Below are 22290 nucleotides of genomic sequence, written 5' to 3' on the forward strand. Positions count from 1 at the left end.
AGCACGTCGCTGCTTGCCTGCCACTGGTGCTTGTCAAATGAGGTGGATAATTATCTAAAGGTGCACGTTCCGCTGTGCGACCTCTGCAGCTGCGTGCCTCAGAGGGAGAGTGGCTACTCCCAACTATTCCTGCTGCACCAACTCTGCAATTAAGGTCTTGAGCATTAAGGACCCTCTCAGGACCGGCATCTATTTCACACCCCTTCGTGGTCCTGGCATCTCTGCTAACACATGACCTCTGCTGTCACTAGGAGGTAGGAAAACTACCCCTCCTTATACTATTGTTCCTTCTCAAGGCCTGCACCAGAGGGGGATTTTTATGCTTCTCAGTCCTTCTTAGGTGTGGTTTATTTTTCCTAATTGACTGCAACCTGCACTCCTGTACCTCTTCTTCGTCCCAGTACTTTGGGATTTCTGGGACATGTAGTCCACAATATAAAATTGAACTTTCTTAGTGAAATTATCATCTCCAGATTCACTATTCATCTTATGCATATTCCTCATTGTACTAGAAGGGTTCCATTAATTATTTGACTTTACAGAAGAGTATGGTTTCTCAGGATTTAAATTGGTAATCGTTAAAGACTATCAATCCTTATTCCCCTGGGACTCATAGGGGCTTTCATGTTTATAAATGTCAGTGATTTTAAGAGGGTATTTCTGGTCTCGGAAGATAACTACATGTGGTTATCTTCATTCATTTCCGACAGTTTGAGAAATGAAAACCTCTGACAGCAAGCCATTACAATTCTGGTATTAAGGATATTCCCTTCCTCGAGGAAGACAAATCCTACGTCTCATCCCATGGAAGTCCTCTTATTTCCCTGGGGCCCTTCTCCTCCCAGGTGATATCCCCCATGTCTCCCCCCGGCTAATACCGCCCCCAGGGTTAGGATCAGGAAGCGTCTGTAGGATTCATCACACAGCACACTCCAATTATCCTGCTGCAAGATGATCCCCATTGCACCAGACAGGTCTGGTACTTGGACCACCTTCACCTGTCGTGGTCCTGGCCATCAAGCTGCCTCCTCTTCCGGTCCTGCTATCCAGAGATAATGGGGCAATCCTGCACCACAACCGAGTGTCCCTGAACCTGTCTGTCGGCCTGGCTCCTGCAGCCTTAGAATTTGTGTATTTCTCGATGCCGTTGGAATGCAGGGCGATTCTAGCCAAGTCCAGGACTCCTTCTACACTTGCATGCTACAAACATCAAGTGAAAGTGCTTTACGGTGTGGTGCCAGTCACAGAAGATCTCTCCACAGCGCTTCAACTTCTGCCTTACCTGCTCTCGCTGGCTAGGGCTTGCCTTGCCCATGTGTCCATCAAAGTGCACTTAGCTGGAATATCCCGGTATACCCGGCCTTCTGGCAAGCTCTCCCTGTGGTCTCAGAGGCTCGTGAAGGAGTTTCTCAAGGAAGGGCCTCTTCAGATCATTCCCTCCGCTGAAGACTCCTGCCCCGGCGAGTTTTGTGGTCCTGTACAAACTGATAAGTGCTGCGTTTGAGCCTATGCATCGGACACCTTTGAAGTTGCTCTCATGGAAGACTGCCTTCCTAGTGGCAATCACCTCGGCCAGGTGTGTCCGAGAAATCGAGGCTCTATCCTGTAAGCCTCCATATTTGTCTTTCTACCAATCCAAGGTGGTTTTATGAACTCATCAGTCCTTTATGCCAAAGGTCCTGTCCCACTTTCATTTAAACAAACCTCTTGTCTTAACAGTTTTCTTTGCAAATCCTTCTACACCTGCTGAAAGGTCCTTGCATTCGCTGGACGTGTCGCGTTTCTTGAAATTCAATGAGGCACACAGTAAGGATTTTCAAAATACTTCTCAACCTTTCATCAACTTTGAACCTGTGGGGCATGGGAAGACGCTATCGAAGGCTCCCATCTCCAGCTCACTCTCTGGCTGTATCATGCTTTGCCATCAATTGGCCAACAGACCATTACCAGGCAAGAAGAGAGTCCATTGCACCAGAGCCATTGCTTTGACTAATGCATTCCTTACTGGTGTTCCCCTGTTGGACATCTGCAGGGCTGCTACGTGTAGGTCTACTCAAACATTCATGAGATTCTGTGTCGACGGTGATTCCAGGGAACAGTCTTTTGTCGGACAAGCGTTGCTTCACAACATGTTTTCTTGAGGGGTGTGTGTTGAAGGGGTATGTCTTATTGCTTCTGTTGTGCCTCGCTGTCATGCCTGCGCCATGGGCGCATCCATTTACGCTCAATTTGGACTATATTTTTATCATTTATTTACAACAGACTCTTGGATCCATCTATATTTACTTTGGGAACTTTATTTCCCATTTGCGAGACTTTGGTGCTTTATTATTATTTCCAACAAACTACGCATACCATAATGCATCTGGCTACAAGCATCGATTCCTGGCTGTTCCTATTGGTTATCAAAGGAACTACACCCCCCAGAAGCCCTAGGGACTTGCCCTGCTTCCACCAGCCCAGGAACAGAAAGGGAGGTGGCCGATTGCCTGCAGGTGTGCTTCGCCAGGTGCAACCAATTAGCCTGCCCCTGTGCTGGGCTAGGCAGTATAAAGGCTGCTGCCTGCAGTGGCTCAGCCTCTTGCATCTGAGAGTCCTTCCTCCACCTTTTGCATCTTCCTACGGTTCTTGTTTGCTGCTTACCTTCACTCCTGCTTGGACCCTGCCTTGTTGCTTGCTCCACCCTGCTGCCTCCAGTCAGAGCCTTCCAGGCTCCCTGCCTCACAGCCCTGTTCCTCTGGGCTCTCCACACTGCAGCTGATCACGCTCTGCTGCCTTCCAGCCTCCGCCCTTGCCCTGCCGGGCTCTCCACATTGCAGCCGATCACGCTCTGCTGCCTTCCAGCCTCCGCCCTTGCCCTGCCGGGCTCTCCACATTGGAGCCGATCACGCTCTGCTGCCTTCCAGCCTCCGCCCTTGCCCTGCCGGGCTCTCCACATTGCAGCCGATCACGCTCTGCTGCCTTCCAGTCTCCGCCCTTGCCCTGCTGGGCTCTCCACATTGCAGCCGATCACGCTCTGCTGCCCTCCAGCCTCCGCCCTTGCCCTGCCGGGCTCTCCACATTGCAGCCGATCACGCTTGGCTGCCTTCCAGCCTCAGCCCTTGGGCTGGAAAGCAGCCTGCCTCACTCCGGCTGCCTTCAGCCCTTGTCTTCTGGGCTCCCTGCTCTGCAGCCTGCCTCACTCCGGCTGCCTTAGCCCTTGTCCTCTGGGGCTCCCTGCTCTGCAGCCTACCTCACTCTGGCTACCTACAGCCCTTGTCCTCTGGGCCTTCCTACTTTGCAGCTTATCACGCTCCGCTGCCTACTACCTACCTTTTCCGCTGGGTTCTCGGCCTAGCAGCCCTCTACAGTCCTCTGCTACCTTCTACGTTCAGCGGCCCTGTCCCTCAGGGTTCACTCCTTACTGCCCGGCCCTTACGGGATCCTTGCCGTGCAGTCTGCTTTACTCTGCTGCCCTAAGCCCTTTTCCTCTGGGCGTTCTACCTTACAGTCCTACTCCTGTGGGCTTACTTATTGCTTTCCTGCTCCTCTGAGCTCTCAACCTTGTTCCTTACTGTCCTCTGCTATCCTATCCTGTTACACGACTTTCCTTTCATTTCCTTCTGCTAGTTTGCTATCACCTCCTTTCCTGGATTTGTCTGTAGTATCTTCTCTTGTACTGTTTGTAGACCCTTTTGTACAGAGCTTGTCTGTTGGTTCCCATCAGTCAACCTCTGCCCCTTCCCTTGTCCTGTTTCTACATTACAGACACCCAGAGCTGCTGTTCCAAGTCATGAGCAAACAGCGTGGGCCTCTGTTATAGCAAACTGTGCAGAAGGCTAGAGTATTTCCAAGGTTCGTGGAATACTCTTTTCCTATATCTGCATACACCCCAAGAGGGTATTCATTCTGTATCTTTTCCCTTGCTACTCTTGCTTACTCTTCGTTCTCTTTCCTTTCCGCAGTGTGTGTTCTTATCTGTCCACTTTGTTTGGCACAACCACCCAAACCCTTTCTGGGTGTCCTGTGCCACTCTTAATAGAGTGCCACTCCTGACACTCGCCACCTCCTGTGGCTGTGTGTATGTACAAACCCCCGCCCCTCTTCCTCTCTAGGGGTCTTCTTGGTTCATATTGCCACTTTACACGTGTGACCAAATCTGAAGATTGCCACCAGGGGTGGAGCAAAGGAGGAAGAGTGTCATTGGTTGGGGCAGCATGACTCAAAAGTGACAGCAGTAGGCCATACAAGTGACAATGCAGTTTTTAGCTTAAAGCTAAACTGCTTTATTTTACCAAGGATTCCCAGCCTGACGACAGGGAGTATTCATGCGCATGTGAATCCATGTAACACCCATGCTGGAGAACAAGAGTTACAGGTAATTAACTTGTTCCTTGCATATATTTATGACAATCTCTACCTGCTGATCTCTATTGCCATTCTTCCAGCAAAATAAAACCCTTCCCGACTCAGCCTTACATGAAAGCCATCTCCTGCACAGATGTTTCTCCTGCTACCTCCATCTCATATAAACACGGTTACAATGTGTAAGCAGGTTACATGTTGCCCATCAGAATGCCTTGTCTAATTACTATGTCAAATGTGTAAGTAAGAGTTTGAAAGCAGAGATGCAATGCTTCCATCTTTAACAAAAAGGAATGCCAAAAATGGTGCTATTAATAAGCCATATGGCAATTGTGTATGTATGTTTCCTGTAATGTAGCCCGTCTTTCTTTTGGTGACATTAAATGTGGCATCAGACTGAAGTTCTGTGTGATAATGTGTTAACTTTGGTCTCTTGTTAGGTTTTAGGAAGAGGAATATCTGGTAGCATTGGAGTGGTGACCTCTATTAATGAACAGGAGGGTATTGCAACAGTCAGATTTCCACCGTCGGACTTCAGAAAGACATCTAAAGCATCTGATACTTTGACAATTCCATTATTTAGGCTAGGTGTTCCTAGATCTGAGGTAAGAGTGATTTTCAAGTCACGTTTGTTAATTAAAGGGATTTGCTGGTGCTTTTCGGTTGTTTTATTTTGTGAGTGGTTAAGCACAATCTCTGAAGACTCCAGCTTACAGGTTCTGAGCTTTGCACAAAGTATCGTAAAATCCTATAAAAACAAGCCCAATACTGACCCAATTCTCAAAATGAGATGTTACTGAACGAGTAGTATTTTACAAAAGAATAACGAGCTAAAAAATGGATTTGGGACTAGGTTGTGTACCAGAACACACATTTTGTAATGATAACTTCAAAATATCTGAGAGCGAGTCGCAGCAAAACAACCACAAAGAACTGTACTGCTTGCCGTTTATTGCAGGCAATCAGAAGCAGTCTTAGAAATGTTTTAGAGGAGAGAAGAAAATCGGAGCGGTTTGGTGTGTTGCAGAAAATGAAAGGAATGGTTTTTCAAGGTCTCGGTCACTGGTGCCAAGAGCCAACTGACCACACCCACCTGCTACATATGAGCCAAAAAAAAACTGCAGAATGTGTTACTGAACTAGACCATTTGCACTTAGTTAATAACTGAATTAGTGTATGCTACCCCTTCACTAACATATTGGGTGAGGGGATTTGTCCTACGTAGCAGGGGAAGAATCCTGACTATCATTTTAGAGGGAATCTGTGCACGTAGGCATAAGGATTGGGCGGGACCTTGCAGTAATGGAAAGAGCTTATGAATACGTGTTACAAACACTGCACTGGTCGGATGATACCTGAACAGGATCATCTAGTGACAGTAGTATGTATGACTGAAACGAATAGGGGCCCCTGCACTAGCAAGAGGATACTCAAGATAGATGTCAAGTGACAGGATATGAAAGGAACCCTTCACTACCAGTAGGAAGAAACTCTGAATTAATGACTGGCAGCCCAACAGAACGTATATGTACCAGCTACTTTTACTCCCTTGAAACAGCAACAAAGGCAAATCCACCCAAAAACAAAAAGAAAATAGATTTAGTAATGCTCCCAACAAATAACAGGAAATATTGGACACACACGAGCCGGACAGCAGCTTCCTGATTCACAGCTCCACAGATAATTTTGGATCACTGATATCTGCAGGGCAGTCCCAAAAGGAAGGAGTTCCAATTTTATTTTGGCCAATCTAAAGATGAATACAGAGGTGAAAAATAGGCATTGTTTAGTATACATGATTTTAGTATACATGCATAACAAAGTGCAAAGAAGATTTCAGTTAAAATATGTTGATAGTTCCCTAAAAAAACAATTTGGGAATGTAAATTACTTTTTTATTTATCGTGAGTAAACTATTCCCACATCAAATTGTTATCCGAAGCTCTGATGTCTGGATATTAACATCTTTACGATTGCTAAAAGGGTGAAGCTGGCTCTTCAAAGGAGGTCATACAATAACCTGCAGTAATGGTATGGCAGGCGGTAATGATTCTGCACTGAATTGAAAAAGAAAGAATTAAGAAAGGCAAATGTGTAGTGTCCATTGATGATGAAAGGTGACATAAGCAAAGATAAAGTGTACACAATTATGTCATTGTAGCAAATAACAAATGTTCCAAAAACACGTTTGTAACTTCTTCAATTTGGGGAAGGAAAACATAAACATGTTGGTTGTTACAGCCATACATATCTAAACACCTGTGCAACATGTTCACTTTTACATTGTCATTAAGGATTTGTATATCATCTTATTCAGTTCATTGTTTTCCCCAAATTGTAGAAAAGACACTCATTGGAGCTGTAGACTATCCATTCATCCACACTCAAAGGGGAACCTACCTTGTTGTGTTAAAATGTATATGTTGCTTCTTACCTTTAATGGTGGTAGGATAGATCTGACTCAGAATACTCTCTATTGAAGCAGAGTCCATATGATACTCTATGTGATGCAGTCCTTTGAAATGTTCACATACATTTCAATGAAAAACAATACATGGTAAAGGTATTCCAGATAAATTAGTCTTAAAGTATGTGCTTGTCACTTGGTACTGCCAATCCCCACCACAAATTTGTAGGCATATTTGTGAACCTGCCCATGCTAAATATAGAAAAAGAAATTCCTTTTAACGACCCTCTCTAGAAAGGATTTCTATTCCTAGTAGCTGTTCCCAGATCTGTGCTAGAAATAGTCAACAATAGGACCCACTGCCTTGTAGCAACTCCGTGCAGCATTACATTTTCTTTTTTTTAAATCAATGGAAAAACATGTATTTTTTTATGTTAAGTTTAGACTATGCAAGAGATGGCAGCCAGCTCTAATCCGAAGGACCATCTTGGACAAGTCTTTTTTAAATGTATCAAGCCAGCTTTTGTAATCTGTTTAAAACTGAAAAAGCCCAAAACTCTGGTAATTTGAGTTTGAAACAAGTAGGGTAGCCCAAGACCAGTGGGAGGCGTGCATTTCCAGGTATATAATTGTAAGGGACCAGGATTAGGTAAATACAAGTTTTTAACTGTGTACTGCACTTCCCTCGCTGATGTATTGTCCTCCTCCTGATGTCAGATTGTGTATGTGTTCAAGGCAAGTGTTCAAGGGGGAGGGCAGTATAGTAAAGGAAGGGGTTAAAAAAGAATTGAGATGGAACAAAATGTTAATGGGGATATTCAGCAGGAATTCAGAAAAACAAAATGTATGCATGCTTTACTAAAGTGTATGCTCCGTTGATTAATGTTCGGTAGCACTTTGTATTTGTGTCTTTGGTGTTGCCAATAATTGTAGAAATTTGATATTGCTCATTTACACTATAAAGTGAAAATTAACTCGAGGTAATATGTAATCTTCATATTATATAAACTAACACGTTGATTTTAATTGTTTACTGTACCCTCTACCACCATCAATAGGCACTGCCTCTTCATAAACTGTCCATTACGGAGAAGGTAGTTCAGGCAGTCCAGTCCATGTTGCTTCCTCAGGAAGGAAGTCTGTCTATTCATACATCACTTCCTGCAACAGGCGATGGTTCAACCCCAGTAATGGCCGTGGTTCGCCTTCTTGCAGAAATCAGAACAAGGTAAGACAAAAATTTACATTTTCCACATAACTTTTTTTATGTGATAATGTGACTAAGAAGAGAGCTTGTGATACATTCTTTGATGTGATTGAGCAACCTGCGGACTATCCACAGTAGCCTCTGGCCCTCGGCTCTCTAATAGGGCCTCTCTACAGGAGCCATCATTCCTTGCATGACTTGTTTTTTGCATAAAGCAGGCAACGCCAAGTTCAGCCCTGTCTCTACATTCTGTTTTGTCTATTGGGTGGCTTACGAATATTCCCTTCCAGGTCCTTACAAGTAGACTTCTCCAACATTGGATCATTCATAGATTCACATGCTGAGAGTATTCCCCGTCGTCAGGCTGGGAATCCCCGGTTACTTTAATGTAGTACTTTCCCTATGAAAACACTTTTGACAACTTAGTCTCCCATCAACGTTGTCGTGGGTGCGTTTGGTACCCCGAGCTCCTTCTAAAAAGATACTGGTTGGCCACGAAGGCTTACAGTCCATAAGTAAAAAGTCAGAAAACCTGTTGACGACCGCGACAGTGACCAAAATGGCACCATCGTCGGCAAAGCATACGAACAAGGGCTCACACCCGTCAACGAAGTCGATCTCCCATTAATCGAGCAGATCCTCACTGATGAAATACAAGCATAAGGCCAAATCGTCCACAAAGTCTCCACCTTCGTAGATGAAGAAGGAACATCACTCGTCGAAGTCGCGAACTTCCAGAGGGGGGACATAGATCATCTTCCAAACAAGAGTTGTTGACGGTACATCCTTTGATGAAATCGGGATCTCACTTGTCCACTCGTCGACGAAAAAATGGAAATCTCCCGTGAGTGAAACAGTGCACAAATCTGACAACGAGTTATACCGAGACCCCAACTATGGAACATCCCGAACAACCTATCCTACAGCTGCAGGAGGAAAGTGTACTGTCCTGTACTAATGGGATACCAAAAACTCAAACGGAGGAACCAGCAGAGCCTAGGCAATTCCCTCTAGGTGTGTGACCCATAAAATACACTGAAATCATGCCTGACAAAATCCTACAACATGAGATAATGTCTGACTTTGAACTTCCTAGGGAGTAGTGCCCAGGAGTCACAGATATGGTCAGATTTCTGTTTGGGGCCCTAGATGTGGAACCTTCCTTGCTGAGCTCTTTTATATGTAGTGATGTCTTTTTGTCTAGTGCAAGGTCACAGGGTTTGTTTTTGAGGTGAAGCCCACACCTCCTCACTACTCTATACAACCAGCAGTGTTCCATCTGTGACCTTTTAACTAAGTTTGCAATTCTCCGTTCTCTCCCTCTTCCTCCCCAACTAATCAATTACATGTACAAACCCTTATTTAACTAAATATGATGAAACACGTGTCGGCTGACCACAATTGGGACCACGAGCCCACGTACAAATAACTTGACGAAAACATTATTTCTTTTTGCACTTGTCACCAAATAAACAGTGTGGAAAATCCAATCTTTGGAAAAACGAGTAAACCGCGCGGTATCCAGGATATTCCTTGATGTCACAGATTTGGATTCCGAAGAATGCACAGTGATCCAATCTCATACACAGGACAGATCTTCCTCTCTGCCCCAATCAAGAGGGGAAAGAACACCAGTAAGGCTGCAGAGTATACCCCTTGGATTTCCCTTTGCACCCTCGGGAACAGGAGGGATGACGCCAATGGACCCTCTTAAAACCCACAGTCTCTGCTATCCCTGCAAGTACTTTCATCTCTGCAAAGTCTATTGAGGCAACTCAACACTAGGCTTCCACCGCCTTAGCCTCAGGGGATCTCTCAATACAGGGGAGACCAGGTGGCGCCAAGTCAGCAAGCACAAACAGTACAAGGAAGAGATCAGGGGCACCCGTCCCGAGACGACGCCAAACGCTCAAGCGCACAGGTCTCCTCCTCCGCAAAGAGGTAGCCAGCTAATAAGCGAACAAGAGGAAGGGGAACTAGAGGATACAGACCTGGACATGGATCCAAGGGGCACAAGCTCTTCCACTACTTCCAACTCCCCTCACCAAGATGATACTTGGGGATAGCGATGACACAGACCAGTAAACACAAGGTAGTCCAGCACAGCCTTAGCCACCAGACAACAGTGGTGTTTTCCATGCCATGGCCTCAAAGGCGTGCCAAGAATTTGGGCTGACCCCAGCAGAGGAAAAGAAAGACGGTTTTCTTTTTGATCATATGGGTAAGCGCAGAAAAGCTGTATTTGCAATACTCATTCTAGATCGCGTGTGGCAAACCCTGAAACCCTGAAACACCCTTTCACTGAACCTACAGTAAAAGGAAGACTGGTCAAGAAATTCAAAGCATCGGACACAACCCCAAATGTCTAACCCCTGAACTCTCTCCGAAGTCTGTATTGTCAGCTACGGCAAGTTGCAAGGTGCGTTCGCAACACAAATGCGCTACACCCCTGGAAAACAAAAGCAGAAAGATCGATGCTTTCGGCAAAAGAATACTAACCATCGGGGCAACAACAGTTAAAGCGGCCAAAGCCCTGGTGATAGTGGCCAGCTATGACCGCAAAATGTGGCACTGGCTGGCTCCCATCCTAGAGCATTTGCCCGAACAGTAGCGAAAGGAGGCCATGACAATCGTACATGAGGGCGAGGAAGCCTAAAACCATAGTATAAATCTCGCAGTGGACCTCGCAGAGACTGTATTCAAGCAGATTGGTAATGGGGTCGTCCTGAGAAGGCAAGGGTGGCTGAGCTGCTCCGACTTTAGGCAGGAGGTGCAACATAAGGTCGTGGACATGCAATTCGAGGGAGAAATCGACGAGGCTCTTAAAGGAAATGAAGGCGGACTCCGATACTGCTCGAACTTTGACTGCCTTACAAGGCAGAAGGTCTTTTTGTCCCTTTCAGGAGCCTCAGGTCAAACCAGGTTGTCTTCCACAAGAGACTCAAAGGGCTACGCACGATCTGTCTACTATTCCTAGGGATATAGAAGAAACTGCCAGTCTTCCCAACGCAGCAGGGACTACTGCCAACCACAACACAAATGCGGCTCAGCCACCTCACAGAGAGGTAGGCAGAACAAATCCCATCAATGACTGCTCCAAATGCTCACCAGTGGGAGGAAATGTGGCGCTTCATTTCGACAGGTGGCGATCAGTTACAAAGGACAGATGGATGCTAGATGCCATCCAACACAGCCACCTGTTGGAATTGAAGTGCAAACAGAAACCCTTGCCTCTCGTAATAGTCTCACATAAACACCATCCAATTCTTCAGCAAGAGGTGCGTCAAATGTTAGCAAAAAGGGCAATAGAAAGGGTCCCTCCTCTATCAAGGGGAAAAGCAGTATATTCCAGATACTTTGTAGCAAAAAAAGCCAGACAGAAAGTGGTGTCCGGTCTTGGACTTAAGAAAGTTAAACAAAAATATCAAGTAACAAATGTTCTAAATGGTCCCGCTGCGAGACATCATAAAGGCCATTAAGCCTCACAAGCATCTAGCAGTATTAGACTTAAGACACCTACATTCACATCCCAATACATCTGAGGCACCGACAATATCTCAGATTCAAAGTCGGGGAAAGTCATTACCAATTCTGAGTCCTTCCATTCGGCCTCAAATCAGCCCCAAGGCTTTCACCAACTGCCTAGCCCCAGTGGCCGCTTCCTCAGAAAACTGTCACCAAGTCTACCCATACTTAGATGACTGGTTGGTCAGGGGCCCAACACACCAGGAATCCGCGACTTAACTGACGCAGAGACTCTACTCCAACAATTGGGATTTGCGATCAACTACGCCAAATGCTGCACAGTGCCATCGAAAAGTTTGGTGTTCCTGGGTGCACATTTTTTCACAACACAAGGCCTAGTCAAACCCTCAGCCGACAGAGTGCACAGATTAATAACCCTGGCACGCTCATTCACCCCAAATAAACAAATCACATTGCGCGGGACATAGTTCTAAAAGGAACTATGTCGCCCTGCATTCCACTGATACCCAATTGCAAACTTCACATGTGACCAGTCCAGCGGTTCCTAGCTACCAGGTGGTCGCAGACCCAAGGTCCCTGGGGAAACAAGATAACCATCACTCCTGCGCTCTCAAGGTCACTGAAATGGGGGACGGTATGCAAAATCTCGCAAGGGATGTCATTGGTAGAACTGACCCCCCAAATCACGATCATGACCTCCTTGGCAGGTTGGGGAGCCCACCTGGGCCGACACTAGATCAAAGGTCTGTGGACTCCCGAAGAAGCGGCCCTACTCATAAATGTCCCGGAACTGCGAGCGGTCCATTGGGCCTGGCCCTAAAATCTTTTCTTACACTGCTCCAAAACTCAGTAGTGCAGATCCTCATGGACAATACCACCACAATGTTTTACCTGTGCACGCAGGGAGGAACAAGATCAAACGCCCTGCCTCAGGAAGCTCAAACCATTTGACATTGGGCCATTCGCATCATCACTCTGCAAGCATTCAACCTGCCGGCGATACACAACCAGCAGGCAGACGCCCTCAGCAGGGACACTACGCAGTCCCACAAATGGCGCCTTCACAGCAACCAAATAAACAAGATCTTCTCAGCGTGTGGCTAGCCTCCTCTGGACCTCTTTGTCACAATGTCCAACAAACGATGCAAAGAATCCGCAACCAGGTTGCTGCACCCGAGCTCGCAGGGAGACAGTCTATTCCCATGGACCGTCATCTTTGCCTATGCGTTCCTGCCACTTCCTCCGATCAGGAAGACAGTCCAGATGATCTGCAGATACCCTTGCAAAATAATCCTGCTGGCATCATACTGGCCCAGACAGACCTGGTTCTCAGACGACCTCCAGCTAACAGCGGACAGCCCAATCCATCTGGGTTCCCAAGCTGATATCGTGTCATACGACAACGGTGCACTCCTGCATCACGACCCACGCTCCCACAGCGTGGCTCCTGATCATGCCGAATTCGGCCACCTAGACATCCCGCAGGAATGCCACCACATACTAATGGCAGCTACGGATCCTTCTACTAACAACCTGTACAACCTAAAATAGAAAAGGTTCTGCACGTGGTGTTCACAGCAACCCAACCTGCAACCACTGACCATACAGCCACAACAGGTGCTTCCTTACCTGCTGAAACTGGCAAAGGAAGGTCTTGCTATCTCCTCCCTAATAGTACACATGGCAGCAATCTCCAGGTTCACCAGAAGAAGAGGGGGACCTCTCTAAAGCGACACTGAAGCATTTTATAAAATGGCTGTTTCGCGCTTTTCCACCAAAGAAAAGAATACCACCAGTATAGAGCCTAAATCTGGTCTTAGCTGGCCTCATTAAAACCCCTTTTGAACTGCTCTCTTCGGTGCACCTCAGGTTTGTGAGCTGGAAAGTGGATTTCCTTATTGCTATTACGTCCTCCAGGTAAGTCTCGGAACTACAGACCCTCCGTACCTCTGATTTGCAAGGGACAAGGTAATCCGCTCCACCAATCCCCACTTCATCCCAAAAATACCATCTGAATTCCACAAGAATGCAACTATCACGTTACCTGCATTCTTCCAGAACGCCAGCTCCCAGCGCAGAGAGCATTACACTCCCTGGACATTAAAAGGGAGTTAAAATACTACCTGGATCGGACAAAATCTTTTAGAGCGTCAAGGCAGCTCTTTATCACTTTCGGACCTTCGAACAAAGGGAAAGCTATCAGAAAGCAGGGTATTGCAAGGTGGATATCCTCCATTTCCTTCTGCCACGCAAAGGCCAATAGGCCACTGCAGACTACAGCCAGGGGCACATTCTACAAGGGCTACAGTGGCTTTGGCGGCTTTCTGGTTGGGAGTGCCCATCAAAGACATTTGTCAGGCAGCAACGTGGGCAGTGCCCCACAAATTCACTATGCACTACTGCCAGCAGCAACAGCATGCAGAAGACGTGCAAATGGGATGAGCAGTCCTCCAACGGCTGTTCCAGTAAGGTAAGCCCTGCAGCTTCCGAGGTTTTCTTTGTAGTTATGTATATATACTTGTGGCATGGGCATAGAACGCACAGGTTTTCAAGTCTTTGTTTGCCTGGTGTTTCTCCTCCAGGCAGGTCTACTGCTGTAAAATCTATCCACAGCATGTGAATCTATGAATGATCCAATGCTGGAGAAGGGAGTAGCTTCTTACTTGTAACTTAATTTCTTCAGTGTTGGTATCGTTCATAGATTCATATGCGTGCCCTCCGGCCTTCCCCTCCAGGCAAACGTCCCCTTCAGGGTGTTTTCCTCCATCTGGAGTGGTTAAAATCTGAGGGGAATCTGCTGGGGCAGAGCTGCATACTCGATGTCCTAGTGGTAGGGACCAAAAACACTCAAAACAACTTTGATGGGACACTCAAGGTGCCAAATGTTTTTCCATAGGAAAAGTACTAAATTAAAGTAACCATGGATTCCCAGCCCGACTGAGAATATTGACAGCATGTCAATCTATGAAAGAGACCAACGCTGGAGAAATGAAGTTACATGTAAGAAACTACTCCCTTCCGCAGAACTGCTGGCCACCACAGAGCCGACTGATCATCTAATCTACAGCTGCTTATTATGCAGCATTTCCTACATAGTAGGAAATAAGGGATTGGGCAAAATAATAAATGGATCTTATCCCTTCTTCACCAGAGATGCATAGGACAGAAAATACATCAACTAATCAATGGTACATTAATCCATTATCCCTATTTTGTGTCATGATTTTCTTTGATGATGGGACAGTACCTAAAACCCCCCTCCACACAGGACCTGGAGGATAAGTTCCTCTAGATAGCCTGAATACCTTGTAAATGTACTGGGCATAATTCCTTTTATGACAACTGACGTAGTTTCGACTTGCTCCATTAGATGACTGCCTTGTCCACCTTACATGTATTTCTCTTTATTCTTGAAAAAGTCACAACATTTTCTCTCTCAAAAATGTCTTTCAAATGGCTTTTTCTTGAATTCACAGAAAGTGTTTTCCTGAAGTCTCTAAGAGTTGCCTTTGCAGGGTCTTTAAAAAAGGGGTTTTGCCGTTTTCGAAAAGCTGGTTGTCTTTTATTTGTCTCATGTATAAAAGTGCTTTAAGGAGTTGTGAAACACCTAGCATTGTTCTCCCATCTAGTCTCAGAGAGTCCTCTATTCAGGTGGCCAGGGTAGGCCATCGCTCTTGGATCCCAAACCTGGGGGTGGATGAGCGAGGGAGGAGCACCTGGGTAGGGGAGTCCCGGGTTGTCTTAGTGGTAATACCCCAGACGAGATGCAGTATTCTGATGGGACAATAGAGGAGGAGGAGGAAGAGGAAGTTCTGGACGCCTTCATGGAATATATGGATTCCCACCACTCGTATCCAGGTGTCATGGCCTTTGATTCCCATCCTATCAGTTATGACCCAAGAGGGCGAAAGAAAGGAGTGAGTTGCCGCAGAGGTGGAAGGAAGAAGACCCAAATGAAACAAAGACAAAGTTCTTGTGTTGAGATCCATTCATCCTCTACCTGTCCAAGTTACAGAGAATACCATCAAGACCCCTGTTTTTATAATCAACCCGCAGACATAAGGAAGGGGGCCACCATTCCCTTAAGTAAAGACAAGATTGGAAGATTTTCCTATACTCAATGTCCTATCCCTAAAAAGGTAACGGGAAGTCAATCTAATCTTCAATCCCATTACACTTCACATCCGTCTCCCTCAGCCTTCTTGGGGTATCTTCAGTCACACCCCATCTACCCCTCCCCATTTCCAACAAATACTGCGACAAAGAAGATGAAACTAAGATCAGTGAAGATTACCCATTGAAACAGCATGGGTAAAGTAAGGGCAATCTACTATAGAAAGAACTCATGTTTGTTCCTCTAATAGTCAGGCAGGGTCAGGCATTCAATAATTACCACTCACACCTGACTCCATTTCACTGTTGGTTCAACTATAAAAGGTGTGTTTTTTCACAGAGCAGAGGGCGAGCTGGGGATTTTGCCAGAAGCAGAGAGGCCGAGGAGCAGAGAGAAGCAGGACCCGAAGCTTGGAGGAGAACGGCGTGCTGAGACGCAGACCTGGTGGTGAGAAGGGGCTGCAGCATGGCTACGGATCCGGGCCTCCAAGGAACCGGTGCAAGGCATCCTGCTGGTGGCGGTCGGAAAAGTGCTGGTTCCCTTGGGACTTGTGCCTGTCTCAAGGGTGTCTGAGGGCCAGGTGGTGAGAGCCTGACCTCAACCCCGTTTATCCAGAGGGCTCCTTGTCAACGCAATGCTGCCCGGTGAGTTTTATGTTCGTGTGAGAGAAACTCTGAAGCATGCTATTTACTGGAGCGGAGTGGGATAAAGCGGCACAGAGTGGAAAAGCGAGAGAAAGCTTGTAAAGCGGCACGGAGTAAAGAGGTGAAAGAAGTGAAGGAAACCGAGCAGAGAAGTGAAAGGAAATCTGGAAAAGACAAAGCGCAAGAATATAGATAGACATTAAGAAGGTGCACGAGAAAGCAAGTTAAGTGCAAGTGTGCACGAGAATGCAAGGAAAAGGTGCTAGCGGTGCAGACTGGAAGTAAGGGCACTAAGAAGGAGCAAGAAGGGGTGCAGGAAGCACCTGGAGGTGAACATTTTAAAAGGAAGAGCAAGGAATAAAGAGAGGGGCTACAGATCAGAGTGGTCACGCCTAGGAGGAGCAAAGAATTTGGCCGTTTCAAAAGTCTGATTAATTCACATTTCACTTGTGGGGTACAAAGAACTGTATATAAAAGGAAAGGCACATCCTGACAAGTTGAACTTTTTTTTTAAAACAAAAAGAGGGAACCCCGAGTAGCTTGAAGAGGAACTCTGTATAATTCTTTTGGCTATGTGTTGAACGTGGAAGAGTTAAAGCTTGGAGAAGGGAATCCCAAAGAACTTGAAACATTGAAAGTGTAAGACTACCGTGAGATCTGTGGAGGTGGTCTCATGAACAGCCCTTTTTGATTGAACTCCTTTTTGTGAAGCTGACCGACCCACACCTGGTGAGAAGACTACCTGAAACCAATCTGGGTTTCCTATTTTTCATTGAACCTCTCTTTTTCTTTTAAGAGACTTCCTAACACATTTTGTTAAAGAGTGAGGGCATGCATAGGTTTAGACACAGAGACATTTTTACCGTGGACTTTCAGACTTCGACGGCCATTAGAAACATCAGTTAAGGGAACCATCCCTTTAGTGCTAGGGCCAGTTAGGCATTACACCAACCGAGGAACCTTAGTAAATAAAGGTTTTTAAACCAACATCTTTGAGTCTGTGTCTCTTGATACCATGCCTGTCTCACAGAGTATTCTTACTCGAAAAGTAAGTATTCTTTACTGACTCACAGATATGAAAATGTAACTCTACACCTACTATACCTTTCCTAAAGTCTTTGTCTAATCTAAAACTTTAAATGTATTATGTCTACTTCTTTTTTTCTCTGCTACTCTCTTGTTGCCTATCACTTAATGGTTTATATGGTATGATATGATTGGTTATTTATAACGCGCTTAATACCCAGAGGTTTCTAAGCGCCGACCCGGTTATCAAACTTATGTTTCTCCGTGTCATCTGCTTCCAAGGTGAGCATGTTACTGCTGAGCTATCCTCCCGAGACAGCAGGAGTTGCCTATTTACACTGGTGTTACTCTGTGGTCTCACTTCTCCTGCCACCTTTCTCCTGAGAACACCCAGCCAAGACTGTACCATTTTCAGAACCAGTGGATAAACATACTTGGAATGTTATGGACTTGTGCTGCAGTTTTCTTCAGTCAGTGACCAGCAAGCACCTTCAGTAGCAGGTAGAGAGCAGTGTCTCCTAATTCCCTGGGACAATACACCCTTGCACTCATAGGTGTGCAGAATATCAGTCTCTGAATGGCTTCTTTGTTTCGCTCTGCTGGCTCAGCCCTCGGGAGCAGAATCCTGACCTTGCACCAGACACACTTAAAACTGTTACTGGCAGTGTTTTACAATGTTTGAAAAACAGCTTGGATAAACATTTTTTGGGACTCTCGTTAAAGTCTGTACTGAAAACCTGATCACTGAGGCCCCTTATAATTAAATGGACTCTCTCTAGTGTTATTGGAATGTGTCCCATAGCAGCGATACTTGATCAAAAGACATTTTTCCAATGATTGGCTCACAACAGTCCCCACATTACAAAACTACACAGTAAGTAAGGACCTGTCCTCTGGTCAAAACAAGTAATGAAAGGGAGTTGCAGAATGTGTGCCTCTTTTCTATACTGCCAGTAATTTCAGAGTTCTCCAGGATTCAAGGCTCTCCCCTGTGTCTTCAGTTAGTTCTGGTTTCTTGCTTTAAAATGACATTAAGAAAACTAGACCAAGTTTCAGTAGTCACCATCTCAAATTCACTGCCACAAGTCGCCCCATACCTCCACACCTTATGGGTCATCACCCTACCGTGACACCTTTGGTCTTCAGAGCTTAATGATCTCTAGGACCTGATAGTACCCCAGGGCAACTGCATCACAAAAGCCCTCCATCAGGTGTTAATATGTGGTTCTGGGCCAATACGAGCAGTTGTAGCCTGCAGTCAAGTGCTATAAAGCTTAATTAGTGTTGTATTAGAATTTATCAATTTTAGAGACAAGCAAAATAAAATCATAGGTATTCTTCTTGTGTAAAATAAAAATGTAAATAGATTGCTTTTCTCCTGCAGATTCCTCATCAGATAGATATCCCTTCCAGTATCAGCTGCTCAGAAAACTTTTCGACAGGGGCTGTAGTGCACTTCGATTTGGCCGTTGATCCAGCTTGCCTCGATGCGGCACTGTCGACTGCGTACATGACGTCGGTTGTCATACATATACTGCGTCACTATGCCCCTGTAGCTCGGTTCCTTTATTCTGAGCGCTCAGCACGCTGCTCGCGGATCAACTCTCACAACAATGTTCAACTGGCGAATTTTCGTCTTTTGTTCGATACGATGTCCACTGCAAAAGTGTCAGGTTTGAAGCACTGCAGGGACTGCACTTCCAAGATGTCATCACAGACCCAAACAGCCTCTCCATGCTGTTCCTCGGTACCAGTCATATCACTGAGGGCAGTGGTTCTTGTAAGAAAATGAACTTGAAATTGCTACGGGAGAGGGCTGCAGAACTCAAGATAAGTTGGTCCCCATCTAAATCTCCCGACTGAACGATTGGTCATAGGAGCCCGATAGTGAGGGCCCTATTCCTGAAAAGGAGTAGTATGATGGAGGCTTGTATCACAAGTAGACACTGACACAAGAGCTGCAAGTTACAAAACCTTTATTGATGGTTTAAAAGTTTAAAAGTTTATTTGTTTACTTATAATGCGCTGGAGCCCGCATGCATCAGGCCACAGAAAAGGTGTTGGAAAACTGTTACTTGCCATGTTAGTTGCCATGTAACTAAGATGGGAGTATTCTCGACCATCAAACGAAAAGAACATACAGTCCTAGTCAGTCCTTAGTCAAAATAACATGTCCTATACTAATAAGCCTAATGCCTGCCCTCTTTTCTAATACAATAAATGTGTAAAGGGAATGTGTAATGCAAAAAGGAAAATGTGTTCAAAAGAAATGTCAGTATGGCTGAGAAAACTTCCTTCCCCACGTTTTGTAGCACGGGGCAAGGCGGCACACTCGGGCCTTGCAACACACTCTGGCTTCGGACACAAGGATGCAGTTTGTTTCGTGGACCAGGGTCCACTTGGCCTTCCATGAAAAGTCACTAGTTTACAGTTTAACAAAAGGTTGTTTCCTTCTGGTTGGCACAAATCCGCTCAAGTTTCCCTCCACCGGGCTCAAACCTTTCAATCACCATTTGTGGGGGGTTCCCTTCCTCAAGCTTCAATCACACCTTCATATGCTTCCCTCTGTCGGCCTCAAGCCTCCTTTCATTTTCCTTCCGCAGTCGAAGATTTTTGAAACCGCAAGGTTTTTGGTCCTGCCTCGGCATGACCACTTCGACCTTCTTTCCTCATATGTCACTTTTTCTCTCCTACACCATGGCCTCTTGTAGTTTTGAGCACAGTACTTAATTCAAAGTTTGAATATATCTCCCACATCCAGGTTTCCATACGTCGGGATCAAACCTAACGATTGGGCAATCTTCTTCGCTGGACCACTCTGTTATTTTGTATCTTTCATTTACAGTTCTTTACAATGCTTTGCTTTCTCTCGCATCTTATCGTTACACGCGCAACCATCATACGTTGGATACTGTTGCCATCAAGTTTCATTTAACACAGACCAGACTTTTATTGCTTTCATCAACTCACTGGCTGTGTTAATTCTTTTTTGTCTTTCGCGCCTTTGATCCTGAAGTCAAGGCTGATGCCACAACTTCTGCTGCACCCCCCCAACTCTGCCATTCACCTGGGAGTGTGGCTGGTATGCTTGAAACACAAAAGAGGTGTCTCTCTTCTCTCTGGCTGTGCTTCCTTGCGCAATCTTCAAGGCAATTCGGAGGTAAGGATCTCTTGCTGGGGTGTCCAAGGTTTCTCTGTAGCTCTCTTCCGTCCCTCAGCCTGTTGCTCTGCTCCGCCTGTTTTGCCATTGAGCTGGAAGAACTGCTTCTTCTTGTGTATAGCCTTGCTCGGCGTGTATCTGTGTTCCACCTTTTAACCATGTGGGGAGAGCTAATAGGTACCGGGTGTATATAATTAAGATCAAGTGCCTGACCCTGTCTGATCTTATTAGTGGGACATGTCCAATGTATTGCATAGGTGGTAATCCTTTTAGCCTCAGACCTCCTCTTCCTCGGCTCAGTGTTTGTGTAGGAAAGGGGGTGGGGGAATCTAGGAAGTTGGAATATCCTATCAAATAGGATGGGACAGAGGCATCTGAAAACGGGGGATACCATGTCTCACCATCAGGCGTTTCTCCCCCACTTCCTGAGGACCTCTCACCCAGGTGATCCTCTCGCACTTGTACACCCCCAGTGTCTGGATCCAAAGGCGATGGCTGTGCCCTGGCCACCTGAGTAAGGGATCCCCGGGGTTTAGGCAGTGAAACACCCTCTGGTTTTTCACAATAGGCATAGAAAAAAAATCAAAGAAGAGATCACACTCTTGGAATCACTAATCGTCGTCCTCTGAAAAAAAGAAACTGCACCATTGAAGCACGGATCAGATTCGTCAGACGAACCTGGTATGTCGTTGGCGGGGCCTGCATCCGAGTGGGAGGCTTTCAAAGAGCAGATGCTCGGCATGTTTTTTTCAGAAAGCAGATGCAGGTACGGGTGACTCCTCGAAGCAGCAGGCTCCGGTGGTGCCCAATTACTCCTACCCCAAGCTGGCTCCCTTGTCTTCGTCAAAGCCCTCGGGCTCTGTGCTGATTGTTGACAGTGCAACCCCGGCATCTAAGCCTCTTACGGCACCAGTAGTTACGGGACAGTCCGTATTGGTGCCGATATACGATCGGCTTTTTCATCCCACAGTCGAGAACCACGTTTTTCAATACTATGGCAACAATCTTCTGCGATACTGACAACCAGATGTCGTTTGGCCTGGACCCTGCTTATTCAGGGTCCGGAGGAAAATATTTATATTTTGACCAGGCAGACTCAAAAGCAAAGGCCTGGACACCTCTCCCAATTTGGAGACGGAGCAGACTCATCCTTATGGGCATTCTAATGCAAAATACTGTGCCACAGTGGATAGGGTGGTGGATACCCTGGGTTGGAGTGCCCTAGGCAGACCTTTGTCTGGGTTACGACCATGCCCTTCAATGTAATTATGCAGCTGTACCCAACATTTTCTTTACAATCTTATTTACAATCTTATTTGTTCATAATTTCACCTTTTCATGGAATACTAACACAATTCTCTGAACTCATTGCTCATGACCAATCTGGTTCAATTTATTGGTTTCTTCTATAATATTTGCCTTTTTTGCTTTTATTTTTTTAATGCATGTTGCACATTATTCTTTTGCAAACGGGACAGTTTTTTTTATCCAAACTGGTGTTTCTTAATTTTTACATCTGTAAATACTAATGTGAAAACTATTTTCTGAGTGTACAGCCACAGTTCCTAAATCACCCTGTGATGTGAATACCACTAAATGCCCATGAAAAAAAACACTTAATTTGCAACCAGGTCACTTCAATGTGGCTATTACGACTGCATGGCCACCTTATGGCAGAGGCCACGCACCACTCCCCCAGTGAATTCCAAATCCACTAAAAAATATAGGCTGGCAAGGAGGGACCCAGTTTTTCTCTACTTATCCAAAGCCTGAGGGGTTGGTTGTACAGGCAGCTACTGTTAACACTTAGGCCAGCCACATCCCTGGCTATACTCCCTACGGATGGGGAAGGGAAGAAAGTTGACGCCCTAACCAAAAAGGTGTTCTAATTGGACAGTATGT

The 22290-nt window shown here is 45.8% G+C and overlaps 1 protein-coding gene across 8 annotated transcripts in view; it reads left to right on the top strand.

Moving 5' to 3' along the window:
- HECTD4 (HECT domain E3 ubiquitin protein ligase 4) overlaps positions 1 to 22290 on the top strand; it is a 4298785-nt gene that overhangs the window by 2108402 nt on the left and 2168093 nt on the right. For all 8 annotated transcript variants that reach the window (XM_069619495.1, XM_069619492.1, XM_069619493.1 and 5 more), the window contains exons 42-43: positions 4785 to 4949; positions 7810 to 7979. In XM_069619495.1, coding sequence (XP_069475596.1) covers positions 4785 to 4949; positions 7810 to 7979 — 335 coding nt within the window. The remainder of the gene's footprint in view (positions 1 to 4784; positions 4950 to 7809; positions 7980 to 22290) is intronic.

Source organism: Ambystoma mexicanum, chromosome 10 (assembly GCF_040938575.1).
Source record: "Ambystoma mexicanum isolate Mex_15411 chromosome 10, UKY_AmexF1_1, whole genome shotgun sequence".
NCBI classification, from domain to species: Eukaryota; Metazoa; Chordata; class Amphibia; order Caudata; family Ambystomatidae; genus Ambystoma; species Ambystoma mexicanum.